This window comes from Moschus berezovskii, chromosome 2 (assembly GCF_049115385.1).
Source record: "Moschus berezovskii isolate FMDL1 chromosome 2, NW_MosBer_1.0, whole genome shotgun sequence".
In the NCBI taxonomy this organism is placed as follows: Eukaryota; Metazoa; Chordata; class Mammalia; order Artiodactyla; family Moschidae; genus Moschus; species Moschus berezovskii.
This window is the reverse complement of record NC_142461.1, coordinates 118585858-118605121: the sequence shown is the minus strand read 5'-3', so window position 1 is coordinate 118605121 and position 19264 is coordinate 118585858. Positions and strand designations below refer to the sequence as shown.

Genomic DNA, 19264 nt, shown 5'->3' with positions numbered 1-19264 from the left:
TTGGCCACCTGATGCGAAGAACTGACTCACTGGAAAAGAACCTGATGTTGGGAAAGACTGAAGGCAGGGAGAAAAAGGGGACAACAGATGATGATATGGTTGGATGGCATCACCGACTCAATGGACATGGGTTTGAGTAGACTCTGGGAGTTGGTGATGGACACAGAGGCCTGGCGTGCTGCAGTCCACGGGGTCACAAAGAGTCAGACACAGCTGAGGGACTGAACTGAACTGAATACAAAAAAATACTATACAACAATTTAAAAGGATAATACATATCTATGGTCATTAACATGGAAGAATTTCTAAACATACTGATGATTTTAAAAGGCAGGTTTCAAAATAATACTAATAGTATTACCTATATTTTTCTCCATATGCAAAAAAAAAATTCTGGATGGATGTCCCCCAAAATGTTAACGAAGGCTGTTCTTTGATAACTATTAAAATCTAAACTGAATAACGGAGAAGGCAATGGCAAACCACTCCAGTACTCTTGCCTAGAAAATCCCATGGACGGAGGAGCCTGGTAGGCTGCAGTCCGTGGGATCACTAAGGGTCGGACACGACTGAGCGACTTCACTTTCACTTTTCACTTCCACACATTGGAGAAGGAAATGGCAACCCATCCGGTGTTCTTGCCTGGAGAATCCCAGGGACGGGGGAGGCCTGGTGGGCTTCCGTCTATGGGGTCACACAGAGTCGGACACGACTGAAGTGACTTAGCAGCAAACTGAAGAATGGGTAAAGGAGTACATTCAACTTGTAAACATTCTATAACTCCCTTCTCAAAAGTTAACCTGATATTTTACAACAACCTAATAGCTTTCATTTGTGACCAAAATTCTCATAAACATGAGTGAGAAAATTATCTCTCATTTTGTAAAGATCAAATGGCCACTTTTGCCATTGATTTACATTATGAAAGGAAAAAAAAACTTACTCTTTAGAAATATTTCTCCAGTAGTTTATGTCAGCATTTTATAAAACTAGGTTAAAATCAATGTAAATGCTATAACACACTAAAGATGATGAATGACCTATTTAAGAGTATCAAATGCATTTAATATCTTTTTTATTACCTTGGCTTTAACGAATTGGACTATTGGACCAAGTTCTGATACTACTTGATTTCCTACATGAATAAAAGGTACTTTACCTGTGGAGGGGGAAAAACAATGTGAGAACATGACCAGTAAATTAAAGTTTGTGCTAAAAAGGAAATCAACACAAAACTTGGTTAAGTCATTAATACAGAGTTTTGTAACATTATGACTCTTTTAAATTACAGTTAAGCATGTATATTAAATTCTAAAAATTTTCTAACATTAATTACTAATTTTAAAATGAAAGAAACAAGATTCATTTCTAGACCTTTCACTTGCATATAATAACAAAATACTCCCTTTTCAAAGCTAACACTAACAAATCACTATGCAGCAGTTAATACTAATTATTCAAATTATATGAACTAAGCCTGGACATTGCTTCATGACTGATAGATTTTTAAAACTTTAACTAGGCCTTCCCTTCAGAATACAATAAATCAACCTATATTTAAACAATATTTATAAACACTTTTTCTTTTTTTTTAAATCTACTACTTTCATATCTCAGACAACCATTGAGGTCAATTGTTTAAGCACATAATGATGCGTTAATAAAATGTATTTGACTCAAAAAATATCAGGGATTAAGTGAATAACAATCATTGAAGGTATGCTAGCTTATGAATTATAATACAAAGTTTGCTCCCAACACACGTGGGAAAAAAAGAATAAATAGTATGCTTATAAAAACTGGCTTCTCCAGTGTTTACAATAGCCAGGACATGGAAGCAACCTAGATGTCCATCGGCAGACAAATGGCTAAGAAAGCTGTGGTACATATACACAATGGAATATTACTCAGCTATTAAAAAGAATGTATTTCAATCAGTTCTAATGAGGTGGATGAAACTGGAGCCTATTATACAGAGTGAAGTAAGTCAGAAAGAAAAACACCAACACAGTATATTAACGCACATATATGGAATTTAGAAAGATGGTAATAATGACCCTATATGCAAGACAGCAAGAGAGACACACATGTAAAAAATAGTATTTTGGACTCTGTGGGAGAAGGCAACGGTGGGATGGTTTGAGAGAATAGCATTGAAACATGTATATTATCATATGTGAAATAGACAGCCAGTCTAGGTTCGATACATGAGACAGGGTGCTCAGGGCTGGTGCACTGGGATGACCCTGAGGGATGGGATGGGGTTCAGGATGGGGAACACATGTACGCCCATGGCTGATTCATGTCAATGTATGGCAAAAACCACTACAATACTGTAAAGTAATTAGCCTCCAATTAAAATAAATAATTTAAAGAAAAACTGGCTTCTCTAAGTAAATATCACATTAAAAAGTAATATTTTAATTTTATAAATACTAATAACTGGTGTAATTATCAGAGATGACAATCTCCAAATAGTAATAAAGTCTACCTCAAATGCTAGAGGATGAAACTCTGTCAGACCTAGTTCAAATAGAGTTCATACTAACAGCAGGCTACTTCATAGTCCTTTTCAAAAGATTCACTCCTCTCCGGCTCAGACAGACGGAGGGTAATGGATGAGGTGCACTGCACCAACAAAAGCTTCATCTGCATCCATAGGATAACATGACAAAGGAAACGCAGGCCTTCTGGAATACAACTCAGCAAACGAATTTAGAAGACATTTCCATTTACCAATATAAAAACACTGAATTCTGCCTTCTTTTTTTCTACTGCTTTATAAATCTTGCAAAAGAGAAAAAAAAATCTTATCTGTGTAAGCATTAGATCACACTCTTTTTTTAACTTGGGAGGCGAGAATTCTACCACTGAACCACCAATGCCGCTTTTTTTTTAACTTGGGATAAAATCTTTACTATACCGCTAGAAATAGTGTAGGTCCTCTGAGATAATATGATTACAGAATGAAAACTATTTGTGAATGAATGTCCAGACTGCAAAGTATTTTGGGGTGGTACATTTTGAGAGCAAAGTGTATTTCTCAATTCCAATATCCAGTTTGGAGTTCTTGGAACAAAGAGTTTATATATACCTCATCTTACTGCACTTTGCTTTATTGTGCTTTGCAAATATTGAGTGTTTTTACAAACTGAAGGTCTGCAGCAACCCTGCATTGACTAAGTATATTGGTGCCATTTTTCCAACAGCATTTGCTTACTTTATATCTCTGTATCACATTTTAGTTATTTTCACAATAATTCAAACATTTTCATTATTATTCTGTTATAAAACTTTACAGGATGAAGAGTTGCTGCTTATAGACGAGCAAAGAAAGTGGTTTCTTGAAATGGAATGTACTCTTAGTGAAGATGCTGCGATGACTGTTGAAATGACAATAAAGGAGAGAGACTATTACATAAACTTAGTTTATAAAAGAGCACCAGGATTTGAGAAGACTGATTCCAGTTCTGAAAGAAGCTCTACTGTGGGCTAAAACGCTATCAAACAGCACTGCATGTCACAGAGAAATCGTTTGTGAAAGGAAGAGTCGATCAATCAGGCAAACTTCAGTGTTGTCTTACTTTGAGAAACGGACACAGCCACCCCAGCCTTTAGCAACCACCACCCTGATCAGTTAGCAACCATCAACACGGAGGAAAGATCAAAGGTTTTGACTCATGGAAGGTTCAGATAATGGTTAGCATTTTTTTTAGCAATAAAGTATATCTAATTGAAATATGTATATTGTTTTTCTTAGCCACAATGCTATTACACACTTAACAGACTACAGTATAGTGTAGGCATTTTTTAAAAATCCAGGTACAAACTGGACTATCACTGCAATTCTATCAAGGCAGAGTATTAATAGAAGAGGGGAAAAAAAACACTTACCAGATGGAGACATATATTCTGCATTTGCCCTGCAGACCACTTTGATAGGCAGATTACACATTTGCAAAAAGGCCTGTCAATCAAAAGAAATCTATAGTAAGTCTAATGAAAGTATATGCATATTAGAACACAACGTTTTATTTCTTTTCTAAACTTAAGTAAAGCTCAGGAAAAGGAAAAGAATAAATCGATTTAAAGTGAAAGATCTGTACTCTAAAACAAAAATAAAATGTCATTTCAATACTAAAAGTTCAATACATATGACTCAGACTCAAGTAAATGTATGAAGCTTAAAGCAAATGTAAGTTATCCACACTATTCTACTGCATTAGTTTAGGTAAGTCGGCAATACTGTGTATTTCTTTAATTTTCTATAACAGATGACTAAAAGTCCAAACTTTATAAGTTATTACTTATTCCACTACTCTCTTAGGATTCTTATCTTCGTCTTAAGCAGAAACTCTCAAACTGTTTCTTTTTTACTACTTCAAAGTTCTCTCCAATAATACTCAATATCCTAACATGTAGCTTTTAATTCACTTTTTAAAGACAGAATTGTTTATTTTTACTTCGTTTATAGCAACAAAAATTTTATAAGGGACTTTATTTTCTTGGGCTCCAAAATCACTGTGGATAGTGACTGCAGCCATGAATTTAAAAGATGCTTGCTCCTTGGAAGAAAAGTTATGACAAACCTAGACGGTGTATTAAAAAGCAGAGACATCACTTTGCAGACAAAGGTCCATAAAGTCAAAGCTATGGTTTTTCCAGTAGTCACGTATAGATGTGACAGCTGGATCATAAAGAAGGCTGAGCACCAAAGAATTGACGCCTTTGAACTCTGGTTCTGGAGAAGACTCTTGAGAGTCCCTTAGACTGCAAGGAGATCCAACCAGTCACTCCTAAGGGCAATAAACCCTGAATACTCATTGGAAGGACTGATGCTGAAACTGAAGCTCCAATACTCTGGTCACCTAATGCGAAGAGCCAACTCACTAGAAAAGACCCTGATGTTGGGAAAGATTGAGGGCAGGAGAAAAAGGGAGCAGCAGAGGATGAGATGGTTGGATGGCATCATCGACTCAATGGACATGAGTCTGAGCAAACTCCAGGAGTCAGTGAAAAATAGGGAAGCCTGGCATGCTGCAATACATGGGGTCGCAAGGAGTAGGACATGACAGAGCAACTGAACAACAAAAATAGCAACAAAAATTTTATAAGCAACTGTCTAACAACAGGGAACTGGTAAATCATTTGTGGTAAATGCAAACCACATAATGCTATACAATTTTTTAAATCATTAATTATATTTTCACACAAGGCTGCCTGAAATAACAACTTTATTTCCAAAGCTTCCTTACAACTGGGTGTGACCAGTGTCTAAATTCTGGCTTATGGGACTTAAAAGTTTGGGAAACTGCTTGTGAAGTGACTTTAAAAAGAAGAGATATGACCTCTCCTCTTTTTCCTTCATGCTGACTAGAATGTGAAAAGGCTGATCATATAGCCACAGCAGCCAAACTGAATCACACCAGAAGCTGAGTGTTGAAGGTGGGAGAGCAACAAGAGTAAAGAAGTTTAAGTCTTTGATAATCATGCAGTCACCAAACCTGGGTTACTTGTATTAAAAGAGAGAGAGAGAGGAGAAAAAAGAAAGAATCCTCTTTTTTAAGCCACTGCTATTTTGGGTTTTCCAAAACCAAGAACCAAACCTAATCTTACCTAATTGACTAACAATTAACTGTTTCCAGGTTTAAAGAACAACTTATCCATCCATAGACTCTGTCTGTGTAAGTATACATTAACAGTCCTCTAAAAACTATAACCTATGCTCCCAATTTATAACAATAATAGTGAGTTTCTTGGTTAATCCACAAGTATGGACTGCAGGCAGTGGTTCTCAAGCTTCAGTGTGCATCAGAATCACGCGGAAGGCCTGTTAAAACACAGACTGCTAAGGAAAGAAATAAAATAAGTATAGAGAGATCTTTCGAAAAGACTGAGAAGAAAAGGGAGACAGGAATTAAGAAGGATCAACTCTCTTCATTACATATGTATCTGTACCCAATGAGACAAAAAATGTGGAGCTCATTAAACCATATACAGCAGGAAAAAACAGTGGAAATAGGCTGAAATGACAAGAACCAGGTAATAACTGATATACAAGTTAACAGAAGATAAAAAGTAATGAAATAAGAGCATAGGTCGAAGCATCTTTTCCCCCTCCAGGCAACAGGACCCTTTCTCACTGTACTTGCAAGGGGTGGTCAGAATTAGCGATGATGACTATAAGCTGGTAAGTGAGGATGGGAAAATGAGGAAGTGCCACATTCTGTGAAATGGGAGGAGAAACTGTCTGAGAATGAAGGACCTGGAGGAGTCTGAGGCTTCAGAAGAACAAAAAGAACAGAACCACTTGAACTATCTTCTTGAAGATCATAATGATATTCTGCTGTTAGTTAAGTCATGAAAGTGAGAGTCACTCAGTAATGTCTGACTCTTTGCGACCCCATGGACTATACAGCCCATGGAGTTCTCCAGGCCAGAATACTGGAGTGGGTAGCCTTTCCCTTCTCCAGGGGATCTCCCCAACACAGGTATCATACCCAGGTCTCCCGCACTGCAGGCAGATTCTTTACCAGCAGAGCCACAAGGGAAGCCACAGTCATAATACTATATAAAATAGCAAATACAGTATATTTTGCTAACCTCCATGTATTATATTGGTAACTATACTAATCATTATTCCAAAAAGCTCTGTTTCACTAAAAAAGGTTAAGCAAAATTGTAATGCTCTACAATCAAAGCCATGTTTTCAGTCTTATGAAATTTTTACTTCTTTACTAAAAAATAACTGACTTAATTTTGACCAATTTAACAATATTCAACTTACCACAGACCTCAACTGATGCCACAATTCTACTTAGCCAAAGATTAATGTTATACCATTCACTGCAATTATTCTTCATCCCTGATTCAAAAGAAATTTTCTGAATTAATCTGAATTAATCACAAAGACATCTGAGGTCACAAACACAGTATTTTCATCCAAACATTAAAAATGCAAAACAAAACATTACCATGACTGTCTTTAAGAATATAAAAACTCTAAATCCAAACCAGACTTTGATTCAGCAGTATTTCTCCTTTCTCACGTAGGCTAGGAGAAAAATCTCTGAGGTTTCAAAACAGTACTTTCACCTTTCACTTGCATTTTCAATCTCTTATCTGCACCTCAAATAGTCCAAATAAAAGAAGCATGATACACCAACCTAAAACACATTTTATTTTCAATTCTGAAACAGCAATCTGCATATTTTTATTCTTATGTAAATCCAAAGAAAAATGTAGTTCCAATAATAATAAAGTCAGGATAACTCAGTCAACTCCTATTCCTCTGTTGAACACATTATTCCAAACTAATTCAAGTGACTGACAACATAAAATAACTTAATCAAAAAGTCAGCACATCCTATAAGAACAATGACTTATAACTGTGCTGTCTAATAGGGAAGCCACTAGTCACCTGTGGCTATTTAACATAAATTTAAATTGACTACAGTTGAAAAGTTTATTTCAGCTCCCCAATTGCACTAGCCATTTCATGTGCTCAACAGCCACATGTGCCAAGTGGCTAGCACATTTATTGAACAGTATAAGTAACAGAACATTTCCATCATCACAAAAAGTTCTATTGGACAGCATTGGGTCTATTGCAATAGCAATCAGTCCATAAAAGACATCTAAGCAAAAGAGGCTGACATCATCTGAAAGAGATTAGGCTAAATATTACAAAATCTGCCTGCAGAGTATTACAGTGTCCACAAATCCTGCAAGTGATCAATCACCTTTTGATGACAGTGACACATTAAATACCATAATATTTTCAATTTCAGAAAGACCTAGTATTGGGTTTACTCATTTGCTGAGCAATCCCAGCTGACAAACTGGTCAGGTAAGTTTATTAAAAAGTAAAAACTAAGAGTTTAGAATGAATAAATAAAACCACAGCTATTAAATGTATTTATTCTTTTAATATAAATTTACTGAGTGTCTAAACACATAACATGGTAGGAATTTTTTAAACACACACACAGAGAACATAATACCCAGCACCTAACTGCTGAGACCCTGAAATTTAATAAGCTTGATGTAGTTTCAACATAGTGAATGAATTAATTAAATTCATAGCACACAAAAAAATTCATTGAAGGGGTAGAGTGTTGGTATATTTTTTTATTTCTGAAAAAAATTCAAAGGAAAAAGTAACACTAGATCATTGATAACCAGTTAAATATGAAGGATTGAACTTCTATATTTATCTCTGCAATCATTCAAAAAATCCAATGAAATAATAGCGAAGAAACAGAAAACATATAAACTCAGAAAAACACACAGAAGAGGCGACCAAAGCAGACCAGAGATGTCAACCCGTTTTTGTAAGACGAAAAGCAGACTTAGCAGGGCAGAGGAAGCTGAAACCTAAGAGCACAAAGAAGAGAAAATCACTACATTTGCATCACAGAAACTAGGAAGACTCCACAACTGGAGGTCAAGTAGAGGTGCGATGAAGCAGGAAAAACAGAACTGGATGAAAGTCATCAGACAACCAGCCCATCCCCAACCAGGCAAAATTCACAGGTTCATCCTCCGGAAGAACTAAACCAGAGAGACTCTTGACTCAGGATCCAAGCAAAGCAGATGGCCCTGAATGGAGAGTAACAGTGAAAAGAAAGTGAAGGGGAAGCATGTACACTGAAGGCAGAGACCCACAGCGTCCCTCTCTCTAAAAACTCCCAAACACTGGCAGCCAAATGTAGTCCTTATAGACTATCTCTCCACAGAAAACACCTGCAAATACGGATGGTTTTAGTGAGGGGTAGGAGAAGGCAATGGCAAGCCACTCCCGTACTCTTGCCTAGAAAATCCCATGGATGGAGGAGCCTGGTAGGCTGCAGTCCATGGGATCACTCAGTCGGATACAACTGAGCAACCTCACTTTCACTTTTCACTTTCACGCATTGGAGAAGGAAATGGCAACCCACTTCAGTGTTCTTGCCTGGAGAATCCCAGGGACGGGACAGCCTGGTGGGCTGCCGTCTATGGGGTCACACAGAGTCGGACACGACTGAAGCGACGCAGCAGCAGCAGCAGGTGGCCATTTAAGATAATAGCCAGAAAAATAGTAGCTAACTGTGCAATCAGTCTATAGTGAAGCCCACACATCAAAAAGTCCCCCATCAGCATTTTAGTGCCTCACTCTTAAATATAAATTGTTAGCAGAGATCAAGAGATATTTGATGATAGCCTCAAACATACAGAGCCAAAACAAACCACAAAAAAAGGAGACAAGAGGAAACAGAAAAGGCAGAAAGCAGAGAGCAACTTCAAAGAAAATTTATAATGGCTAATATTTATTGAGCGCTTACTATGTCCCAGGTACTTACATAGAAACTTTATGGGGTAGAAAAAAAATCCCTATTTTAAGATAAGAAAACAGAAGTACAGAGAGATTAAGGAGATTAAGGAATCTACTTAAGGCATATAGGTAGAAAGGAAAGGAGGGAGGGAAGAAAGAAGAAAAAAAGGGAAAGAAAGGAAAAAAGGAAACAAAGAAAAGGGGGGGAGAAAAAAAAGCAAGGCATACAAGGGACTGAGATGACACTGAATATCTCAACAGCAATTCCAAATGCTAGAAGATGACAAAAGGCCTTCCAAATTCTAAGGGAAAATCTTGCCAACCTAAAATTCTCCATGTGGTTAAGGTATCAATCGAGTGTGGATAGAATAAAAACACCACAATACAAGCAAGGTCTTTAAAAAGCCAAAATAAAAATAATAAACCAAGAAAAAATGAGCACAGAATGCAGAAAATTAGGGGATCCAACATTAAAAAAAGGAAAACAGAATTCCCTGAACGATAATGAATAGCAGTCATAAGAAAACATTTCTGAAGCCTACCAAGAAAGGAACCATTCCATTTAAAGTAGAAAGGTAGTATTTCCAAGAAATAAATAAAAGACGTGGTGTGTTTGACTACTGTGAGGGAAATTTTCCAGTTCAAAGAGTATAGAAAATTACCCAAATGAATTAGATAAAAATATTATTTACTCAAAGAAAAAAAAATCATATAGAAAGAATATGTCCGTTGTATACCAAGCCACTCAGCTAGGATCATTATTTACATTCTAATTATAATATAAACACTGAATATTAATTTAACCCCAAAAGTCAGAGAACTATTGGGAAGATGGGAGAGAGCTGTAAAACGGAAATTAAATTTCACAGTGAAATTCAATAGATACATTTAAATTAAAAAATGAAATAGGAACACAAACATCTTACTTCGAAATTATAGCAGTAAATACCCAAGGGAAAAAATACAGCTAAAAGAACTGAAAGACGTCTCTGGGTATCAGGATTTGGGGTAGGGTGGGACAGTATACATTTTTTGTGTGATAGGACTCCCATACATTGCTGGTGGGAGTATAAACAAGTAACTTTGATTTGTTTAGTAATACTGACTACTAAGCAGATGCCTACTCTAGCAGCCAGTAATACCCCTTCCCAGAAATATACCAAAAAGAAAGGAGGCAGAGAGCCACTAACATACAAGAATGCTCCTAGCAACTTCATCCATGGAATCAAATAATAGGAACTCAAATACCCACCAACATGATCAGCAACTCCAAAATTTCTGATTCCAAGCTAAAAAGGATATATGTTACCAACTGCTATTACAAAAAAGGGAAAAGTAAAGATAAAAAGGTAATACATTTTTCTTAACTCTACAATTTTTTAGAAATAGCATTCACTGGGAACTTAAATAAGAGAAATTCTAAAAACAGTTCCAGAAGATGACACCTATGATATTCGATGAAGATTTTAAACTCTATTTCTTCAGTAATTACTTCTGAATCAAACCTTTTGGGAACTACAGCTCAGATACTTTATAAAAAAAATAACTCTGAGGAATAAAATATATTTCATTTACATACAATTAAAATTAAGGCCAAGAGTCTAAAGAAATAATCTGTTACCAATCAATTTGACCCTTACAAATATCTTAAATCCTATATTCAAAAGTTGCTATTGTAGATAACAATGCAACTGCTTTGATTAGATTATAAAACTAGCAGCTTAAATGTTGGGGAAAAACCTAACACACGCTGCAGATAAAAGAATGGCAATAGAGGACAGATTGGAAAAAGCAATGGCAACCCATTCCAGTACTCTTTGCCTGGAAAATCCCATGGATGGAGGAGCCTGGGAGGCTGCAGTCCATGGGGTCCTGAAGAGTCGGACACGACTGAGTGACTTGACTTTCACTTTTCACTTTCATGCATTGGAGAAGGAAATGGCAATCCTCTCCAGTGTTCTTGCCTGAAGAATCCCAGGGACCGGGGAGCCTGGTGGGCTGCCATCTATGGGGTCGCACAGAGTCGGACACGACTGAAGTGACTTAGCAGCAGCAGCAGCAGAGGACAGATTTGTGGTTGACAAGGGGCTGGGGGCAAGGAGGGGGGTATTGATTAGGAGTTTGGGATTAACAGATGTAAACTATTATATACAGAATGGATAAACAATAAGGTCCTACTGTATAGCAGTATACAGTATACAGTAACTATATTCAATATCCTGTGATAAACCATAATGGAAAAAGAATGTATAATATACATACATACATAACTGAATCACTCTGCTGTACAATAAAAATGAACACATTGTAAATCAACTATGCCATGCCTCCGTGCTTAGTTGTGTCTGATTCTTTGCAACCCTTCGGACTGTAGCCCATCGGGCTCCTCTGTCCGTGGGGTTTTCCAGGCAAGAATACTGGAACAGGTTGCCACTTCCTTCTCCAGGGGATCGTCCCCACCCAGGGATTGAACCTGTGTCTCCTGTACTGCAGGAAGATTCTTTATCCACTGAGCCTTTGGGGAAGCCCACAAATCAACTACACTTCAATAAAATAAAATTTTTTAAAAAAGAGCATCAGGAATATAGAAGGATTCTATAACAGCAATCCTTCAGTAACATGGTGGCAAAGCTTCTGGTAAGATAATTAAAAATACTCAGTTTATGAAATGGTGAAAAGGGCTCAACCCTGGTTGAATGGAAACACAGCCAGCCAACAACAGGCCCACCCTTGTTGCTGCATCTGCACAAGGAAGATGCTCCCTCATTGAGATGCTGTCCTTATCATCATTTAAAGTAATCTGAATTGCTGTTGCTGATTCATAAGCCATACCTCTCTTATAACTGGGCTACTATTAGCACACTCCCACTCCTTTGTCACTGGTTAAGGGCCCCAGCAGAACCTAATGGATCCTAACAGAGTAGAGATTTAAGAAGCAAGCTGTTTAAGTGGAAGACTAGAGTGTCTTTTAAAACAATGGAAACCTCTGCATTACTCTTTTAAGAGTCAATACAGAACAATAAGAGTTAACTGAGCAGAAGCCTCCCAGTGAGCCATCTCAGAGTAGAATCTTGACGCTTGTGTTAGTCTGAGAAAGTTTCTTTACTTCATAAGCTTCCCCATTTCTAAAAGGAAGACAATTTATTAGGCAGATTAACTGAGGTGTTATATGTGAAACACTTTACACACCAGCTGGCATACAGTATTTTAATAAATATATTACTATTAAAATTAGTAGTAATAATATTAGTAATAATAAATAGTGATCTGTGGAAAAAAAAGACTTTTCAACCTTGGTGATTTCAAAAGAAAACTTTACCTATTAACATCTCCTTTAGAGAAAAGGGTAAATAAATAATAATTACATACTGTAACTATTTGTAATCAAAATAGAAAAATTGTACACTAAGATAAAAACCTCTAAGTAAACATTAAAAGAATAAATAGAATATAACCAAAAGCCTATACAATACACACTCAATTCAACAAAGCAAAAATGAGAATGAAGACATTTTAATACTGACATAAACTTTTACTTTACAAATAACTTTTCAAAGTCACACACACTGATAAAACTGATAAAAGGCCTCCCCCTCCAGAACATTAGCTCCATGAGTACAATATGACCATGCCTATCTTGTTCACTACTTTATCCTCGGCACACCATAGATTCTCAATAAACATTTGCTTAATGAATAAGACACAGATATCCATAAAAATAAAAACATACCCAAGTTCACAGAAAACTAGTAAGCTACAGCACAGAATAGCAATTCATGATTCTATGGTACCAAAGCCTACTGCATTAAAAAGATCAATGTGATTCCTATTAAATTCAGAGCTATTTAAACAAGTAATGTTTTAGAAAAACAGTAACAGCAATTCAACTTTTTAAAAAATTAGCTATGCAGAAATCATCAGAAACTACAATTCAATAAGCACAAAAAGTTTTAAACAGAGAAACTTTGTTACCAAAAACATGAGATGCTATTGGGAGCACATATGGAACAGATCACATAAAAGAGGACCTCCTAATTAACACAACTCTCACCTGAATACCACTCTTGGAATATCTGACTCAAGTTTAGATATATCAATACCTGAGAGCTGTAGAAAAAAATCAAGTTCAGAAAGAAAGCAACAAAAAAAGATGACAGTAACAGGAAAAGGTATAAACTTTCCCTGTTAGAATTAAATATAAATAAACGTAAATTGTAGAGTCAAAATTTAAGTAAAAGAGTTATAAAGCAGTTAAAGACCCAGAAGCAACTCTTGTAACCCAAGAACCTAATACAACAGCAGTCACATAATTGGCATTCAATGAACAATCTGAGCCTAATGATAAGAAACTACTCTTTTCTAAGCTCCTATGAATGTTGTGAAGTTCCGTGATTCACAGATAAAATAAATATTCCAACTGAGAAAAATAACAATAACAAAAACAAACCCACTAAATTTAAAAATCTTAGGATAAACTAAGTGGTAGATGGCAGCAATATAAAATGTATTTATTTCATTTTTTAACCTAATGATAAACTCAATATTGAATCATTTACCAATGAACAACACAATTAATTTCCTCCTCTTCTTTAGCCCAAAAACAGAAGGAACATTTGTCTTATAAATACAAAACAATACTCTTTAATTGCACTTAAGCAAAAAAATCAACATTGCTTGCCAATAAAAATATTAAAATAACTCAAAATTTTAAAGAATTGTCTTCAGTAAGTTTTTAAAACACTGGGTGCTTTACACTGATTAACACTGGAATTTAAGGGATTATAAACATAGTTTCTAAATGTACATAAATGTAAAATTAACAAAATTATCCAAATTCTAAATAGAGAAAATCCATTTTCAGTTCAGCCGTTACCAGTTATCCACAGACAGCAGACCTCAGGTTTTCCTCTTTAGGACAAAGTTTCTATTCATTTCATAATTAAATTTGAAATATTTTAGGTAAGAACTCACTAAGGACTCTTCTAAACCATGCAATGCCATTTTCAGGGCACAAAATAAAAACGATTCAAATTTTAATTCATATTTTGTTTTACCAGGACACAAAGGAAAATCTGTGACAATTGAAGAATTATTTTCCACCTTACTAAGAGACATGTTTTAAAATTAAAAACCAAGAACAAATTTTAAAATAATTCATTTTTTATATCAAACAGCTGTAGACCCTATAATTGCAATAATGTATCTAAAGGTTACAAATGAAAAGTGTTAGGTATCATTCTTAAAGTGACAGATTAAGTTCCTAATCCAGTTAAAGCAATAGCCACATTTGTAGTTTAACATAAATTAAGACCTTAATTATATTTGTGACTATTTTAAACAAAATAACAAATTCCTTTGTACCTGGGAATGTAATTTATAGCAAAGCCAGGTTCATTTTCCAAACCAATCTATTTCACACTGCAGGAATGCTCTGGTATAATGGTATAACGTAATTCTTGCTGTAGAGTGCTGAAAGAGTAGATTCACTAAAAGCACAGAAGAGGTTTGAAGATAAATGAAGATGCTATTCATTCAAGGGTAATTTCATCTTAGAACTATATGAATGATGCTTCACTCACACGGGGTAGTGTATGACCTCAAATTTAAGTGTATTTTCAGCTCAAATACAATGATGCTAGATTGATTATGTTGATACTGTTTATCGAATAATGAAGAATTCTAGCCTTTTTCTGTTTAAGAAAATAGACTGTCTTTTTTTCATCTTACTGCTATGTCTTTATTGTTCTGTTTAACATCAACAAATTTTAAAATGCTGCTTGCTGTTTACTTCTTAAACAAAGAGTCTATGGTTGATATTCTAATTTGTAATCTCTCAGAACTGCAGGAGTGTAAATTTTTTGCTAAGTTAGGTAGATACTGATATTAACAAACTATTACCCTGTGTAACCATTTTACATTATTTCACTAATTACTAATAATGACAACTCTAATACCCATCTAATTCTGTTTTGAATACACTTCATTTTCACAAATTTTGTAAGACTAACTTAAATGTTTTATATATACCACACCATTTATGTGTTGAGGGATTAATAATGAGAATTTTTTAATCTGCTAAATTCTATTTGCAATTTAAGCTCACAGTTATCTTTTCTAAAGGTCACATTTTATACATTTAAATCATTACAGGTGCTATAAGCAGATAGCGCCAAAACACTAATACTTCTGATATAAAAATGGTAACCGCAGAGACATTACTTTGCCAACAAAGGTCCGTCTAGTCAAGGCTATGGTTTTTCCAGTGGTCATGTATGGATGTGAGAGTTGGACTGTGAAGAAAGCTGATCGCCAAAGAATTGATGCTTTTGAACTGTGGTGCTGGAGAAGACTCTTGAGACTCCCTTGGACTGCAAGGAGATCCAACCAGTCCATTCTAAAGGAGATCAGTCCTAGGTGTTCATTGGAAGGACTGATGCTAAAGCTGAAACTCCCAATACTTTGGCCACCTCATGTGACGAGTTGACTCACTGGAAAAGACTCTGATGCTGGGAAGGATTGGGGGCAGGAGGAGAAGGGGACGACAGAGAATGAGGTGGCTGGATGGCATCACCGACTCGATGGACATGAGTTTGAGTGAACTCCGGGAGTTGGTGATGGACAGGGAGACCTGGCGTGCTGTGATTCATGGGGTCGCAAAGAGTTGGACACGACTGAGCGACTGAACTGAACTGAACTGAATGTAACATTCAATCTGAAGAATTTAAATCAAGGAAACATCTGCAGCCTGCATTTTGCTCATTTTAGAATACTGAAAAGGATTCACTGAATTCTCTCCACCCCTTAGTTTTCCTTCTCCTCATCCTGAAAGGGAACACAGGAGCCTCATTGTGCAGAAAATGATCAAAGTGTAAAGAATAAACATACTTTAAAAAACTAAAATTGTATCCTTTATGAAATTTTAAGGAAGTTATATCAATTTTAAAATGTTTTACATAAAATAGCATTCTATTACTTCTCTATTAAAATCAATGCACTGGTACATTCCTACCTGTTGTATTTATATGAGGTTTAAACTGACACTTAGAAATTGCATAGAACCAGCAAATCAAAAAATGTATTAAACTAAACTGAAAATTCAAAATCATTTCCTCTAAAATTCTGCAGGTAAGTTGTCCACTGTGACCATCTGAATGATACAAGTTTACAGCTGCTGTAATTTCTTAACCACAGTTGTTTCCTCACACAACTGACCTGCAGTCTCAAAGAAAAAAGATACTCCTCTCTTCTGCTCTTCCCCAATCACTACATCAGGATATTACCATTTAACCTCAAATTAATACGTCCACCTAAAAGGTATCATTTGCAGAAAAGGAAAAAGCAAGTGTCAGCTATTTATCAGCATATCTAACTAACACATTAGTGTTTGTGGTCCAGTATTAATGCAGCCTATAAAAATGCTGACTTTTTAAATGATTAAAACACATTCAACAGAAAGAACACAGTGTTTTTCTGTAGTGTTCCCTTTCACTTTTAGAGATTAAGTATTTATTCACAAAGGATAGGAAAAAATAAGAATATTAAGTAAAATAGGGACATTTCCCTTAACCTGAGCTTAAATGTTATTCTTACTGAAGTAAAAACTGCAGAAGTAAAAAGCAACGCTACTTTTTCATGCAGCATTCTGATAATCAGTTTGAGACACTGTCTAAAAAGTAAATTCAAGAATTAAACTTTTACAGTATTCAAATTAAGCCATACAAAAAAGGGAAACAGTCTTCTTTTTAAATTGGCTTCATATATACTAAACAAATTCCTTTCTAGAACAGGATCTTGTAATCCTATTCTTTCTAATCAACTTACTAGAAATAACATTTTATTATATAGACATTCACAAAATATGCACAAATCCTTGAAATATAGGCACTAATTCAGCATTCAACATCATCTTGTAGTTATACTGCTTTCATTTCTTTCAAAAGAATTTCCCATTTATTACCTAACTTGAACTTCATAATAACCCATAATATAGGTAAGATTACCTTCATCACATTTTAGAGATGCAAAAGCTGCAATATAGCTTTCATGTCTTAATGTAATCCATAAATTGTTATATACAATTTGCTAGGAAATGTCAGAAATGATTTTTGAATTAAATTATCTACTTAATTTTAGATAAAACTCCAAAGGTCTGTATCACACACTGAACTGGTATGCGGCGAAGTGTTACAGGGATGGACTTGACCCAGACTCCCTGAGTTTGCACTCCAGCTCTGTCAAGTACTAATTATGTAAATTTGGGCCAACTGCTTAACTTTTCTGCCTCAGCTTCCTAATCTGTAAAATGATAATAATAATGCTACTTACCTCATATGGTAGCTGCATGTGAGGATTATCTATGATACCTAAAGTATATATAATAAGACCTGGCACATGGAGTAGTGAAGTGAAGTTGCTCAGTTGTGTCTGACTCTTTGCGACCCCATCGACTGTGCCTACAACGCTCCTCCATCCATGGGATTTTCCAGGCAAGAGTACTGGAGTGGGTTGCCATTTCCTTCTCCAGAGGATCTTCCCAACCCAGGGATCAAACCTGGGTCTCCCACATTGTAGGCAGACACTTTACCGTCTGAGCCACCAGGGCACATGGAGAAACTACGGTGTAAATTTTAGCTACAGTTATTATTGTTGTTCTATTAGTATTATCTGCAGAAGGGGGATTTTTAACAGCACTGATTTCATACAGTTATTATCAGGATTAAGTGAGTTCCTAAGAATTAAATGCTCAGCACAGTGATTAGCATGTAGCAGGCACTCAGCCAATGCTGCTGGTGTCTGTTTACCTCCAGAATTTATGGGCTTTATGACCTTGGCCAGAGTTTTCCTGCGCTTCAGTTTCCACATACTTAATAATGAGCTTAATAACAGTACCATACACTTGGGTTACAGTAATGATTGAATAAGATATCTCTCAGAAAAGCTCTTTAAAAAGAGTGCCTTAATCAACAAAAGCATTCAATATTTAATTCTAAAACAAGCCTTATTTAGTAAATACTATTAAAATAATATTAATTAATATTGAATTAAAGCAATCTACACTAACAACTTTTAGGCATACAACAAAAGAATGATCACAAAAATTATTAATGTTCATATAGATTTAAATAAATCCAAAAATAATTCTTACACCTAATATTTGCTTTAACCACTTTAGATATTACAAAGCCTGCAAGCTTCCATTCCTGCTGCTGACACTGATAATGTGTACTTCTGTCAAAGAACCAGGAAAGAAGGAAATAACCAATATTCACCGCATGTTTACAATATGCCAGGTGCTTTTCTAAGTGCTTTTAATGTTTATACACATTTCATATATTTTTTAACACATTCAATCTTCATGACATCCAGTAGGACAGCTTCTATTATATCTGCATTTTTAAAGATGAGGAAACTTAAACAGTAATGTTTGAGGTATCTGGAACAGAGATTATTCACTCATTTCACTTGTGGAATCTGCTATAAAAGACAAGAGATACTGAATTCATAAGGACATAAATTTCTTGAAGAAAAATCAAATAAAGTATTTTCTGCAGAAAACTTAGAAGTTCATATATATTTGCTTATACAGTTTTTCTAGACATGTGCTGTCCAACACAAGAGCTGCCAGCTACATATGGCTATCGAGTACTTGAAATGTGGCTGGCACAAATTCAGATGTGTAAAATAAACATCAGGTTTTGAACTTAACATAAAAAAAAGGAAAAACATCCCGTTAATAAATTTTGTATTGATTATGTTAAAATGATAATATTTGACAATATTAAATAAAATATATTTATTAAAATTAATTTGACATTTCTTTTTACTTCTTTTAGTGTGGCTACTAGAAAATTTTAAACTATTATACATATGTGAGTGGGCTTCCCTGGTGGCTTAGTGGTAAAGAATCCACTTGTAATGCAGGAGACAGCCTGCAATGCAGGAGAAGTTGGT

At 35.4% G+C, this 19264-nt stretch overlaps 1 protein-coding gene across 3 annotated transcripts in view; it reads right to left on the bottom strand.

Annotated features, from left to right (window-relative positions):
* MTX2 (metaxin 2) overlaps positions 1–19264 on the bottom strand; it is a 68725-nt gene that overhangs the window by 14927 nt on the left and 34534 nt on the right. For 2 of the 3 annotated variants that reach the window (XM_055397185.2, XM_055397187.2), the window contains exons 4-5: positions 3895–3967; positions 1083–1159 (exon numbers count right to left, since the gene is read on the bottom strand). In XM_055397185.2, coding sequence (XP_055253160.1) covers positions 1083–1159; positions 3895–3967 — 150 coding nt within the window. Of the gene's footprint in view, positions 1–1082; positions 1160–3894; positions 3968–6787; positions 6866–19264 lie in introns of all 3 variants that reach the window. The other variant, XM_055397186.2, reaches the window with a different exon arrangement.